The 14956-nt window shown below is 43.0% G+C and overlaps 1 protein-coding gene across 1 annotated transcript in view; it reads right to left on the bottom strand.

The window, feature by feature from the left end:
- Positions 1-30: 30 nt before the first annotated feature.
- LOC111263946 (uncharacterized) overlaps positions 31-14956 on the bottom strand; it is a 59177-nt gene continuing 44251 nt past the window's right edge. The window contains exons 2-3 of the mRNA XM_022839479.1: positions 10277-10397; positions 31-1931 (exon numbers count right to left, since the gene is read on the bottom strand). Of these exons, the coding sequence (XP_022695214.1) occupies positions 1755-1931; positions 10277-10397 (298 nt within the window). The 3' untranslated portion in view covers positions 31-1754. The remainder of the gene's footprint in view (positions 1932-10276; positions 10398-14956) is intronic.

Genomic DNA, 14956 nt, shown 5'->3' with positions numbered 1-14956 from the left:
ATATATAATTTAACAAAATTTGTCGCCAAATAATTTTATATTAGTTGCTTTATTTTTGCTTTGCTTCTTAGGATTTCATGATCATCGTCGTTATAACCGACATTATAGAAGGGGATTATAGAAGGGGGTACAATGCGATTGTATAAGTAATATAGTACAAACGACGAAAAGGAACTGAGTTGCCCACTTGTTTATAGATATGTTTGCCTTTTTGAAGGTGTTAAGCATATCGTGCACCCTGTCTGCGTCTCGTTTCTATCCAGTTGTTGCTAATGAAGATCGGATGCTGTTGACGAATACGCTCTAGATGTAACCCTGAACGGTAACTTTTAGCATCGGCCGTTTTTTCTGTCTTTTCCATGGACAATAGTTCCCGAACCATCGCATGGCAGCAAAGTTGCTGCCCTATAATTATTTCTGTGTTTCAACATATTCACGCCGTAAATCTTTGTCGACAACGTCTTGTCTTTATTAAAGCACTTATTTATAAGTTGATTTGTTTGTTTGCCGATCATTTGCCAATAACTTTCCATAAGTGTATTTGTAATTATGGTTTACACCAGAACCTTATTAGAAAATATAAGTATTCTTTAGTGGTCGTTCTACTAAAATGATATCTTTGGATGTTTATCCCCATTATGAACTAGCCGTTTAAACATGTATTATCTATAAACGTTTTTTTGTTTTTTTTTCGTGATCTATCTCTCGCCTTATACATGTATATATGTACAGCATCGGCATATCCCTTATCGTGTTCTTTGATAATAGCACATAAGTGAGTTATGCTACTTTAGCCATGTGCTTCCTTGAACCCCCGAGGAATCTTTATTTTGACTAAATTTTCTATTATCCATCATTCAATAAATGGGGCTCACAGAGTCCATCGATTTTCTCTTATGTTTTCCTTCTCATAAACAGATTGCTCTTTTTTCGATTATGTATCACTTTTTTACTGGCGCCAATTCACGTCATGTTTCAATGATAGGTGCCTTTCATACGCTATATATATAAATAGTATATATTATACTCACTCATCCATATCATATATTGTTGTTTCACCGTAGAAAGGAATCTAAATAAATGTTTCCTTGAAGATTGGTCTCTGTATGGTAGGTGTACACATTCTCCACTTATAACGGTCGCTATAATCAAGGCTTTTCTCTCATCTTCTTGTTTTTTCCTGTCTGCAGCCTCCATTTGTCTCTTTTATTCAGCCGGACTCAGGTATATTTTTGGTTTCTTTTTTTATTCGGAAAATAGGTTAAAATGTACATTTAAACTCGAGTTTACATAATTAGGACAAGTCACTGGGTGGCGACACACGAGGCAAACTAACAGGTAGATGAATTCCGATATGAATGAAGCACGTGACGTCTCAATCTTCCGCGAATCAGTCTTTCACGAGGATTCACTAACGGGACGTATGTGTATGTGTGAATCCTAACTGGTTCCAAAAATTAACGATCTACATGTATATATGTCTAATTAATAACCCAACAATTATCGGCAATTTTCATATTAGAGTCTTCATTCATGCTAACCACCTTGCCGCCTTTCCTGATTTTTAATAGGTCGCCTGGGTCACAAGATCCAAAGGGCATCTGGGTCCCCTACTAAACGTCCATCGTTCGCGAAGCTGACGGACGCCCATAGTGTGGTATAGGCACCCGTTCGACAACTTCAGGAGCCTCACGGATGATGAACAGAATGATATGCTAGACAATAGAAGATAACAAGACTTCTGGTCCGGGAATTCACACCGGCTCCATCGGTACTTCAGGACTCGTTTGTGACGCGCCACCATCTTCGAAGCGCACGACAAGTTGTCGTTTCTCACCAAGCTTTCCACCCTGGCCGCTGACAGGCTGATATCTGTGGCAGCCTGTACCGACAAGAAGTAGGACGATTGCCGCAAACAGGATAAATACCACCTAGAACCATGTATGCGAAAACACAAAAAGGAAACGTGAGAGGATGAATCATGTTATTATTAGGGCGCTAGCTGTATCATCAACTCGCAAGTATCAATCGCAAATCTGTACAAAAATATATACGACTTAATCAAACAAGTTAGGTTTGCGATGGGTTGTTACTTCTAAGAGGTTGTTAACTTTATACGTAAAAGATAAACTCCTGAATAGGTCTACAACTTTTGCATTATAAAACAGCAATAAAGAATAACTTTTCTTTATTTAATCGATGCATCAGGAACCAAACTTTTGCCACATTCCATCTGGGTAACTTCATCATATTTGAAGCTGAAGAGGGTATATTCGTCTGCTAGGAGATTGGCTATGAGTCTGCGCCTGTTTCACCTTTGACCGTAGCTAACTATTTACGGCAATGAGTTAAACCTGCGTAAAACCGCAGGTGCGATATTTGTGTTGAAAAACTATGTTGTTTTCACCAATTCCGTACCCCTAACCTTAAACGTAATAGTGAGAACTGCCCAGGTATTATGTATCATCAAAAAAATTTTTCTCAAATATGTCGTTTCTGTTATTGTTCAACCCTTACCTATCCAGACTTACAGATGCCAAAAATCGATCCGTTAAGGTTTTTTTCCGAGATGGTCGGCACTTCGTATATACACGTATATACGAATTCTTGGTTCGTATAAGGCTATGGGATGGTAATAATTAAGATAATATGGAAGCGTGGCCATCAACGACAAATTTTATTCAAGTGGTCTGATACCACGCTCTACCAGCTACTTCCCAGTTTTCCCTTGGCATTCCTTAATCATAAGTTGTTTTTCCCTGCTCTTTTTTTCATTCTTTCTGTTATTTTTCCTTCTGCTCTTATTAAACAGTCATCAGTGCACCCGCACCCTGCCAACATCTCGGTCATCACCATCATTTTTCTCCACCTTCACCAGCCAAAATGTCGGACTGGCTAATGTTTGAAATTCGAAATTCCCACTAAGGTTTCAGACTCCAGTGCTGCTGAGGCACTTGGCCTCAGATAGAAAACTGTGAGCAAACGAAAGCACTGGAGCGCTCCGGAAACGACGCATCGTGCATGTAATGAGAGCCGCGTTTGTAGGCTTGCCGTTTCCAGGGCGACACAGATCGTGGAGCTTGGGCCGCTGCTGTTTCCGCCCACCAGTAGGTCTCGTTCACTGTGCCATTCTTCTTTAAATTGGCTTTTTTTCTTTTTCCAAGTCGCAGCGTTTTCCGTCCTTACCGTTCGAGCTTTTTCTCCCATAGCATTTCATCACTTTTTTTGCATGCTTTGAGTCATCCTTTTTCTTGCTTTACCCCCATTCCCATCTCGCTCTCTGTCTTATTGTTCCATACTGGTCCGTTGAGCTTAGGCGGCTTTTTTCGGTTTTTAGCCTCCAAGCTGCGGGCTATAGCTTGGCCTTGACAGGATAGCTACAGGAGCGCCCACTGTAAAGACTATGTTGATGTCTGGGGTTCTACAGAGCACCATTATCCTCTTCGAGTTATGAGGCCAATTGCGATTACATAGAAAGACACTAGGCAGAAAGCAGAAAAAACGGAACGGGAAGAAGTTCGGGTCACAGTTTTGCGAATGCCACCACTAAAAGAGGACCAACCGAGGTTGGAAAAATAGCACAGGCCAGGTCTGACTGTTTGGCTGGTCGAACCGGAAATCGGATGGGGATGCACGCCCGTAGAAGTAGTAGGAAAAAGACCAAGTGAGTCAGCGGAGTTTTTGGCTTGGTTCCACAGTACTACCCTGCAGTAGTTCCCAGCATTTGCGGAAAAGCCACGTCGTGCGTGTTGTGAATACGAAATGAAGCATATTCTCGTCACCAGCGACGCTACTTCACGCGCTCAATTGCCGGTTGCTCGAACGCCCGCCTACTTTCTAGCTAGTCCGTCTGCCAGCCCACCAGTCCGCTCGGACAAAGCCTCACATAGAACCGTTACAAAACAGGTCTGAGTAACCATTGGTAAAGCAGCAAGGAGCGCCAGAGGGGGCAGCAAAGTAGGTAACAAACTTAATCCATACTCACTTCCCGTTCCACCCCCAGCTTAGTCTTACCGATTCTCTCCCAAAAAAGCTAGGGTGGTTGCTTGCAGTGTTCAGGACTGGCAGCTGCAACACTGTCGGTGCTAAGGCAGATGTGCCAATCACACAAACTTCTGCCCACCTTGAGCGGAGTCGCAAATGGCCGCATAAGCTCGAGTCTAGCAGCCCGTTAAAGGGTCTTGGCGGGCTCGCTCACCAGAATACAATGCGATACGACGCCGCTGTGCCAGAGGTCCCACTCTGGTCGCGGCAGACCCCAGCGGGCAAAGCTACTAGGGCGTTTAGAGGAAGCAGGCGGCCAATCTATGGAAGAAAACAAAAATTCGATATATATAAGTAGGTTTACAAACAAGAGGTAGGTAGGCAAGGTATGAAGGATTATTATTAAGTACGTATGAAAGATTATTAAGAAAAGCGGTTCGTTTTACTAAAGGTATCTTCTAATTGATCTCTGTCAAAAAGTTCAGCTATTCAGCATATCATCCTCTTCTGGGCGCTGGGCGGAAACTTAACTATATAGGGTATTTTAACTCATGTTTGGAACAAACTGATGCAATGGAAGATGACGATCGTGGCAAGACCTATATGTCAAATACTTAACGTTTGGATATATAACATGTACCTTGTACGACACTCAACGTCCAGCAACAACAGATTAATAATGCAGTAGAAGCAAATACATTAATTTAATTTTCAATACACAATTTTACTGACATGAATACATACGCATACACGCGCAAGGTGCGTTACAGAGGTGCTTTGAAATAATGCAGTAATAACGTGTTCCGTCATTGGATTTAGAATGGTTTAGGTTCGAGATCGGACGTAGCACTGCTTCGTAGTGGGAGGCGATCGCCTGAAGGACGGCAAAAAGCAGTATCGCACGCAAAACCCCAAAACATTTAGTAAGGAATATATTGTGAACAACAGATTTAATCAATCGTATAACATCCACTTTAAAACAATACTGTGACGCGGCCAGGTTCAGGGTTGTCAGGAATAAATAGATAGGCACCTGATACCGTCTTCTTCAGGACATGCTACCAACAATACAAACGCAAAGGTCTTTTGCCAAAAAGACACATATCAGCTTACGTTTACATGAATATGTTGTGCTCGCCACGCCAATCTATGCGATGCTTTCGCGAACTTGTTCTTTAAACACTGCAATATTCATCATTAACGCTTTCTTTTCCGTACGTTTAGCTGCACTCGAGCTGGCCCAATCCGTAGACCTCTTACAGAATCATCTTCACCATCCATTAAGGCTACATATAGTTTTTCTAACCGCTTCATGGTTGAAAGCAGTTTTTTAAGCTGCTATCATAAACTTAGCCGAGTCGCGCAGCTCCCTCCTCTTCCGGGCGCCTCGCTTACCCCCTCTCTCTCTCTCTCGATATGGCTGTATTTGAGTAAGCACAAAAGCAACAAACTAGATCTACCAGGGCTTGCAGGGAACCGATGGATGCAGAAGCCTCGCCGCAGACGACATCTTAAGAGCTTAGGGGGAGGAGTTTTAGCGAACGTAAAACAGCGATTAACTGTAATGTTACCGATGGAGAAACAAGTGCAGTAGTTTTTGCAGGGCATGTTGCTCAGAGAGTGAAAAAGAAAGCAGCCCTAAATAGTTCAATTTTCGGAGACTGAATAAGTCGTCCATATTTCTGCACGCCTGTAACCTTGCAGAGCCTGTCATACAGTGTATACGCATATGACAAAGGGGTACTGAGTGCCGACAATGGCATGTTGGCAACAACAACAACAACACAGTGGGAAGCGGCTGTCTTTAAATGTATGAGGCTATGGGTGAAAAGAACTAGTGGTTGATATTACTTATCCTCAACTGGGCCAATGTTCGCTGAAGACGGCTGCGATAATTGGGGCCTAAGCTGGGGAATGTACAAAATATTATGATAGAACATTTCATAATCTGTCATACAGATACATAAGGAAACAATGGGCTGGCACCTCTGCGCTATTAACAATAGCGACAAGGTTCTCTCGTATACGCTCGGACGGATAAAAAGCTATCATCTGAATGGTGGACGTACACAGTTATAGGAGGACGCACTCTGTAATGGGTTAGAAAAAATGGTTAGCGATCCCTATTTATAAACGCTTCATCTACATCTTACTTTTCATATATCTGGGAAGAAATCGTTGCATTATAACACCTGCATGAATATACGCTATTGAAAGAGTAAAAAACATGTACCGCGTTAGATTAAATGGCCTAAGTACCTAGGCAAACCCGAAACCATTACATATGCTATCAATGAAAAGAAATGATCTTTTTACGCTTTAGCGAGGGTAAATAGCAGGTTGAACTTTGCAGCTGTTTAGGAACATTTGTTTGCCTTGCTAATACGCCTGAGTCCAAAGCTCTCTGAAAGGATGCTTGTCAAAATAAACAAGCGCCTGATAGGTTTTTTTCGCACCCAACAAAGCTATTTTCCTGACCTGCAAATACAATAATATCAGCAAATCGCTCCTCAGATCATCCATAGGTCATCTTCACTGATGCAGCCATAGCCAGTATGCAGAATAAAGACGCACTGGCCATTCGATACCGTCGCCGCTTCGTTTGCGTGGGGACCATTCATTGATCTATTGATGCTGCTAATCGGAACAGTGCAGGCAAAACGAGACAGCCTGTTTTGTTCGCATGGAACAAAAAGGCCAGTCCTTTTTTCTCTGATTTGCTCTGTGGTCCACATGCTTCCCGAGAGTATATCTCTTCGTAGACTGAATTTTGCATACTTCGCCGGTGGCCTTTGCAATAACAAATATCTTCACTGTCTCTATCAGCATGTACAACATTCAGTAAATATCTTCCCTGGGATACCATTCTGTGACGCTGCTGCTTATCGAGTTCGAAGGTGACCATTACGTAGCTGATAATTTGAGTTTTAGCTGTTGATCCGCACGTAGCATATAATCGTATCCAAAGCGACAGGCGAAACGTCAATGTTTGTGTCCAACACTAACCTGGTACGCTATAGGATGGATGTACACGGTAGCCGGTGAACACGTTGAAAAACATTGACTTAAATGGTATAATTGTTACCTGGTTGACGATATAATATTTTTTACTACTCTTCCACGAGAATTGACCTAATCGGCACGTTTGCCCTTTGAAGACTGTACCCAGATTATTATGCGCTCACTTTTTTCTAATTATTTAAAACTATAAAAACAGTTACTTTTAGAGCGCGCCCTGTCTCGATATTACCTATTTCCTTTACGAAATAGGTAACACAACAGTGAGCCAGACCAATAAAGAGCCACCTCTTTTCCCTTATTGAATCGAGATATAGATGAAGCCTAGTAGTGTGTATTATAAGCGGCCTCGGCCGTTGTCGAGAGAGAAAGATAGAAGTGGGAGTCTTCCGGGTCGCTAGAGCGCATCGCGCTCTCTACCAAACGACTCTACCGCACCATTCCTCCTACCCCCCAGACCTAATCGCCGCTTGTCCCCTACTCCTCTGTCTTGGTTTCTTAACCACCGGAGGCAACTGAAGGAAATTCTAAAGTCGCTCAAGTTGTATGGCCCGTCTTCCGAACGCTTTTCTGCCATTCGGTGCCGTCGGAAATGCTTCTGTCCCCACCCCCTCTTTCTCCAAGCAATTGCTTTTGCGCCCTCTAGCGAAAAAAGAAAGGGGTTATCCGATGGACTACAACAGGAGCTGGGACTCCTGTTTCAGGCTGTTTCAAGCCTCGAACGGCCACTGAGGAGTTCTTTCTACCTTTTCTCTACTTCCATTGTTTTAGCAGCCGTTCATGCAGAACACGACAGTGGGAATTTATACACAACACTCCTTTGCCTAGTTAAAGTCATATGTCTTGACTTCTGTGTGCAACAGTGGCGACAAAGAGAACAACAGCAGCAACTCCGGCTGTAGGAAGAAATCGTTACCTAGCGTACTGAAGAGACACACAACTATGCAATGTTTGGTGGTTGGGCACCGCTATCCAATGCTGCGTTACTCTATTAATCCGTTTAATTTGTTGGACAATATGGACACCAGCGGACGATGAAATAATGGGCATAATTTTGATCGGGATGACAGGTCTCAACTGATTCCTATTTGTTACAGTTACTTGAGTATCGATTCTGTCAAATTCTTCTTGGGGCCAATGTGCATCACGTCAGGTCACTTATTGCCACAGGAAAAAAGAAACCTTTACACTCACTGATTTTTTTGTAGGGCATGTTAATCAGACGTACACTTTTGGGAAACATCGTCCATAAATCTCCCGCTGTAAGTGTCGTCTTATTAGCTATTGGTACTTTAGCCCCTTAAGAAGCTCTTTGCAGAGTGTTATGCTATGAAGCTAGCCAATAAGAACGTTTTTATACGTCCATTATCGATAACCAGACCGTAAAGATATTCAGATAACTCCGCGCATGACATGAAACCCCATAGTTTCATATGCCTATTAATATAATGGGTAAATAGTTTCTCCCTGTCTACTACAGGTTGCTTGTGTTGGACGTTCCGTAACCTCTTTATCGCCTTCACATCCGAAAATAGCTAAAAGGGTTACCGCATAGTGTAACTGTGGTTTGTTTCTCTGCGCAAAAACCGGTTAACGGCCGTCGTAATATTCAGAAGACTAGTTGCATTAAACTGTGCTACTATTTGAGGAAAATGCCCCTTCAAATTATCTACAGTGCATAACAGCTGGTTCGGAGCTCTTTTAGCTTGACGCTTGTTTTTCACATAGAAGGCAATAGCAACATCGGAGAACGATATGGCGCAAACGAAAAAGAAAGGTCCTACATAGACAGAACGTACGTAGCCAAACACAGGAACACGATTCTGGCAGTTGCGTCAAATCCCTTCTGATTCTGCACTCTAGCGCCTACCTCGAAACGGCGGATACGTTCGCAACAATGAGGAGAGTGCTTCTGTGATCATTGTAGAATCAGTCCAGTCTGCCGGTTTGGCGTCGTTGCATTCTCTTCCATGTCATAGGCGAGCTTGCAATGTTGTTCACGTGTGAAAGCCTGTCACATATACATGTCCTTCGAGTGCTAGGGCAAAAATTCCAATATTACTATCTTGGTCTGCTTCTAGCACTACTGCTACAGTAGCTATGGTATTGTCCGTCACCTCCAAGCAATACCACGCGTAGTATGGCTAGTGTTTGTCTATCTGCCTCGCTGGCTGCCCGACTCCTCCTAGCTAGACGGCTCTCGACAGAGCCCAACGTGAAATCCACAACAAAAAATACGTTGGGCCAAAGAGGCGCTCGGCGTATTTGGTTTACTACACATTAGATTCCTTTTTTTTTTTTTGGGATACGAAAGCAAAAAGTGGACTGAGATTTTGGGCGACAGGGCGACTAGACAATTGGCACACACATCGAGGAAAACGAACGCGGGGCAGCGAAACGTTCCTCTACTGCCGAAAAGGCCAGCAAAGGCCTGACCGTAAACACGCTATTCAAAAGCAATTCAAGCCTACCGCTGAACAGCAGCGAGGAAAAACCAACCACTAAGCTCAGCTATGCTAGCTGTCATCTAGCAAACAGCTTTTCGCACAGACCCGCTAAAAGTGAACTCGTTGAAAGACTGGAAAGGGCAGGGGGTCAAAAGTCTTGACTCTTAGTTGCAGCTGGCTTTCGGATCGGTCAAGTGGCCGTCGGTGCCGGTATTCTAATTATTTTTCACAAACAGAGCAAGCGCAAGCATAAGCCAAAATGAGCAAAGATTTCTCTAAAGCACAAGGAGACCCTTTAGAGACAATCTGTAATCCTCGCCAACTTGACTCCAAAAGCCGAAAACATTGATGAGGCTCCCGGGCTATGGTCACGAATCCAATCAAGCCGAAAACATGATTTCTTCGAGAAGGAATAGATTCATCGGTCATTGCATAGGGGTGTTTAGGTATACATGAACGCATAGGTTACTGCGTATCGTATCTCCTACTGAACACCTCAATAAAACGTACGTTTTTATTTTCCGTAAAAGTCATTTGGTAGAATAGGAGTCAGTTGGACTTCGTACGTGCAGTACGTTAAGCGAAACGTATTTGAAAGCGTTCTGAATAATCTTTCATCATTATACCTTCTGTAGTAGTTCTGTGTGATGCCTTTTCTGAAGAGGAATAAACCTGCTCGTTCTCGCTCTATATCTATTTTTTGAAATGAAACAATATTTTATTACAGTCAATTAGTAGAAAGAAAACAAATTGTCAGGCCGTACAAATTCGCTTTCTCCTTTGACATATACTACTTTTAGCTATTACCAAGAGTTGTTGATATTTACCGTTACGTAAATAACTGCGTCTATCGATTGGTCGATACGAGGATAATGGAAAGTCTTGTAGTTTGGCGAGTGGCTGAAGCCAAGTGAGTTTGGCGTGAACGTCATGTTACATATCCGCAACCTGAAAGAATGACAAGTAGAAACAGATTTAGCGAATCTCGTCAAAGATGCCTGTTACTGTTGTTCCCAACGCCCCTGCTACAATAAGATGGCTCTTCCCCAAGAACCATCGGTATCTGTGTTCAGTAGTATTGAAATATGCACGCACCTGTGTGTTGTGAATCTTCTCAACGACATAATAACATAATATTGTATAAAACGTGTTGAGACTGCGACGCGGAGTACCTTACCACTCAATTTCGGCACAAATTCGTTCAAGTTTTTACATAGGCTGTACTTATGTGCAACATCACTTTGTCCAACTGCGTACACGTTCTACGCGAGCGTATCTGCGATCAAGAGAAAAGAAGATCGCTCTAAGGAACGTTCAGTGGCTAGCTTTGGCATTTTTCTGCGACGACACTGAGTTTCGTGCGCAACGTAGCGATATCCTGGTATGACTTGTCTATGAAGTGCGTTTCGTATTGGCGATGTGAAACCCACGGACGTTGGTCTTTTGTCGAGTCGCTACGTTTCCATCAAGAAATCCTTAGTTAAAGGGTAAAGGCAACTACTTGCCTTGCCTCGTCGTGCTTTCCTTCAATTCAGCCTGATCGTGCTGTTTGGTCACATTCATGCCATTGCGCGTTGTTGTGTCACTGTCTTTTTTCGCTTGACAATATGTCACTGCCTTTAAATACTGACGGAACACTTTCCCAACCAGCTGGCACGCTTGGTCGTATTTCTTTCTCTTGGTCGTATTTATTTCTCTATTCCGTCTCTATCCGTTGTTGTGAGAAACATGTGTGTTACGGTAGTAACGTGGACGTGTTTGTGTTTTGTACCCGATTTATCAAACAGATGTATAACGGACGGCTGCCAGTAAAAACAAACAATTCTAGAAAAAGTGACACCGACAAGCCACGCCGATTCGGAAAGTCCCAGGCTATTCCCATTTTTCTGCCTACTCTCTTCGCGATCTGTCCCGTCGCCGTACACCGACCGCCACCTATTCAATATCCTAAGCCCTTGCTCCCGTTCGAGGTCTTCCATTAATGCTATTTACAGCTACCTATCCATTTTCGTACTTCAAATTGCATCTGCTTTTATTTATTTTTAGTATTTGTGTTCCATCGTGGGGTTCTCCGAGGAGTAAACAGTGGCTAATGTCGCCAACGGCAGGAACGGCAACCTCCGACGTCACTCTCCTAAGCTAAGTGCCTGAGATATAGCTGCGGCAGTGAAGGTGTCGACAAGCCATAACTTGTCTAACGTGTACGAACGTTTACGATAGATATTTTTTGAGGACGGTGGAAGCTGCGTCGGCATGTTGTGGCAGATTTAAGCAAAATGTAACTTCTTTCACGAAGTTGCGTCATCACATCTGTGCTCCTGGTTCAAAGCAAGGGAAAATTTATCTGCTTTGAGGCAATATTAAATTTTATTCGATCTATCTAATTTTATAGGAAGCCAAGTCAGTCCTAAGCGCTGACGGCTTACTGTTACAACGGCTACCGATGTAAGCTTTACTGTTAATTAATTTGAGCTGCGTACGGTTTCAAGAAGTAAGAAGGTGCTTCTACGCCAGGGTATTGGCTGTGCTATCTCTTGACGGAAAATCTATTTCCGTCAGTCTGCACGGCAAAGTACTTATGTATAGCAGATAGTCAACGTAGAGCGGGATGCGACGTGTGCAGCAACTGTACGGAAACGGTCAACTGTATTATGTATCATGTAGAAATAGTTGTCAATTGGACGGCAGTCGAATCAGGTTTTATCGAATAAATTTATCGTTCATTAAATAATTAGATGGAGATGATGCTTGATTTGGAGCAGTAAAGCTAAGGCAGATTAATAGGCAACGATTTGTTATGTCTTCCAATGGCCGGCAAGTATGCTACTTTGTTAATGAAGGTCGCTTAAATACTACATTGGTCTACAACTTCAGTTTTTAATATCGCAATCGGCGATAGACGTTCCTGGCGCAAATTGTAATCGAACATGTATGTAAATGTGTGTATATATATATATGTACATAGGCAAAGTACAGGTTCGGGCTATAACATTGACGACTTCCGACAGACGGCGCCTCAGAGCTCGACCCTCACAGAGCCCTTTTGTACAATAAAGAATTATATTTATATTGCTTGTTCTTATTGTGGAGTTGATGCTTTTGACCGTTGTACTTTCCACTATTTATACATATAACATTAGTATCAGACCATCATTTATGCTTTTTTCGTTGTATCACACATTATGCATAATATACGCCCTCTATGGACGTATTTTTTATCTCGCGATCTCAGACTACGCGTAGACGTTAACTATTTATTATAGTATGACTTAAAATGAGGTCACATTTTGCCGTACACTCTCTGTAGTCAAATTCTACTCCAAAGTTCATGTTCATAGAACTCTTTTTATATATGATTCCTACAAAATGATGCTTTTTTGGGTTTAAGCCGACGTCGATTCTGCTTTTTCATGTGCCCACTTTTTGTCGTTTCGACCGGCTGCTTTGGCCGCCAGTGGACGGAGCCGTTGTGTTAAAAGCACAAAGTCATTCACTGAAAAACGTAAGGCAGCCCCTAAGCTTAGTTCCTCCAATGGACTCGGCCGTTTCTCCTTTTTTTCTGTTTCTTTTTCAGCCACCATTTTTTCTAGAGAGTGCCTTCTTTGGAGCTCTTCGGTTCACAGAGCTTGAATTGAACAAAAGCAGAATGCCGATTCAGCCATGCCTTGCTTCACATAAATTTTCGTCGAAAGGACGCACCAAAGTCACCCAGATCAAAGTTTAACTGCTGTTTGTAGTTTGCTTAGAAAATTCTAATAGACACTGAATTTAGGTTCACATAACAGATATATATGTGTGTATATTCACTGGCCTAAGCAGTGTAGAATTGTTTTACCACCAGCCCTTTATCGACTCGAATTGACTGCGCGGATTTTTGTATATGTAACTTAAGGAATCCTCGTACGCCTGTATAGGGAAACTAATATAGCTATTAGTAAATACGTCTAATTTAACATATAAATTCATTCAGAAATAATAATGCAAGGCCACTAACTGTCGCTCAAAAGGCTAAAAAAGAGCGTTTTTCTCATGTACATATACACACTAAACACGAACTTATGAAGACCACTTATCTAGTCAATAAGTACAACTTTTCTATCATTCCATGGCCCTGGTACTCTGTGACATCTTTAGTTCTCAGGTATATTTCACCTGTCCTTAAATTTATCGTCTGTTTCTAGCCGTTATGTCCGAACTGCGGCAGTTGACAACAGAAGCCTCCGTAACAGCACCTTTTAGACAACCTGTTTCAGACGTCCCGCATTTTCCTTTGCGATGACGATGGTCAGGTAACGGTGGCTAAGTTTCCCGCAGCGTACTCTTGTGTGTCTCAGGCGCTCTGTTCCCCGAACTTTCTTATTATTCTATTTTCTGTATGCTTTTTTTAGATCATCCTTTCACCGCGTTGTAGCATAACCTATGGCACCTTGCCGTCGGCCCTCGTCTAGGATCGACGCCTCGAAGTAGTGGCTGCTGACTGAGCGACCAGATACGCTGCTGCTATCGATTCGGCTGGAGCTAGGGCAAGGCTTTGCATAAGTGATGAATTCCCGTCCGATCCTGTCCTTCCGATATTCATCTCTGTTATACGTCTGATCGGGTTCTTTAAAACGGGAAAATTGTTATCCATATGTGCATGGCGACGAAGTCTTCATTCGGAAACCTGCCAAGGTTAAATGCTCGATTTTGCGGTTACATTCCTAATCATTTAACCCTTAGCAACTGCCGCGAGTTGTTTTGAATGAGGCTTTAGAGACTAATCCGCGCACTTGCTTGTTATACTTTCTTTCCCATATCATCATAGTCAGACTGTGCTTCCTAAATAGTTTCCGCTCGAGGTAGAGATTTCCTGCATTACTTTCTAACAATACACGATGTGTCTATATAATGTCGCTACTTACGGCTTAGCAGCTGGCGGTCGTCGCTATTGCACCAAAGTTTCTTATTTTCACGATAAGGTCTTTTTTAGATTCGCTCCTAGCGTAACCTACCAACAGCTCGCTTCACTACATAGTGGGCCGCGGGCGTGCTATCTATCTCACCTCTCTCGACCATCCCCTGAGGCGGTTTGTAGACAAGAACTTCACATGCCCAGAGTTCTTCCAACTTACGCCCCTCAAGCCTCCTTTTACCCTACCCACCTTGGCTTCCTTTTTTCTCGTTTCGTCCTACTTCAAAGCGTTGGAGGTCGAGAACCTCTCACTCACATGCGTGGTTACTGTTACGGACGCCACTGACGACGGAATTACGATAGTCAGCTCCACGGCTGCCCCTTCAGCCGCTGTGCCTCTCTACGCCTTTTCTACGCTTCGACATATATTCTATGGCTAGAATTTTGGTTATCTGTTTGTTTGTGAAGTCGTACTTTACGCTGTGTTGTTTAGCAAATAAATGGATGATAAACTTGGCATCATGCCGCGCCAGGTGCACCCACGTTGGCGAGACCTGTCTCGTTGAGCAGTGCACAACAAGAGGCCAGAGATGATTAAGGCTCAAGAAAATGATGG

This window comes from Varroa jacobsoni, unplaced genomic scaffold (genome assembly GCF_002532875.2).
Source record: "Varroa jacobsoni isolate VJ856 unplaced genomic scaffold, vjacob_1.0 scaffold_802, whole genome shotgun sequence".
Classification (NCBI taxonomy): Eukaryota; Metazoa; Arthropoda; class Arachnida; order Mesostigmata; family Varroidae; genus Varroa; species Varroa jacobsoni.
The sequence above is the reverse complement of the archived record's forward strand: the minus strand, read 5'-3'. Positions and strand labels throughout refer to the sequence as shown.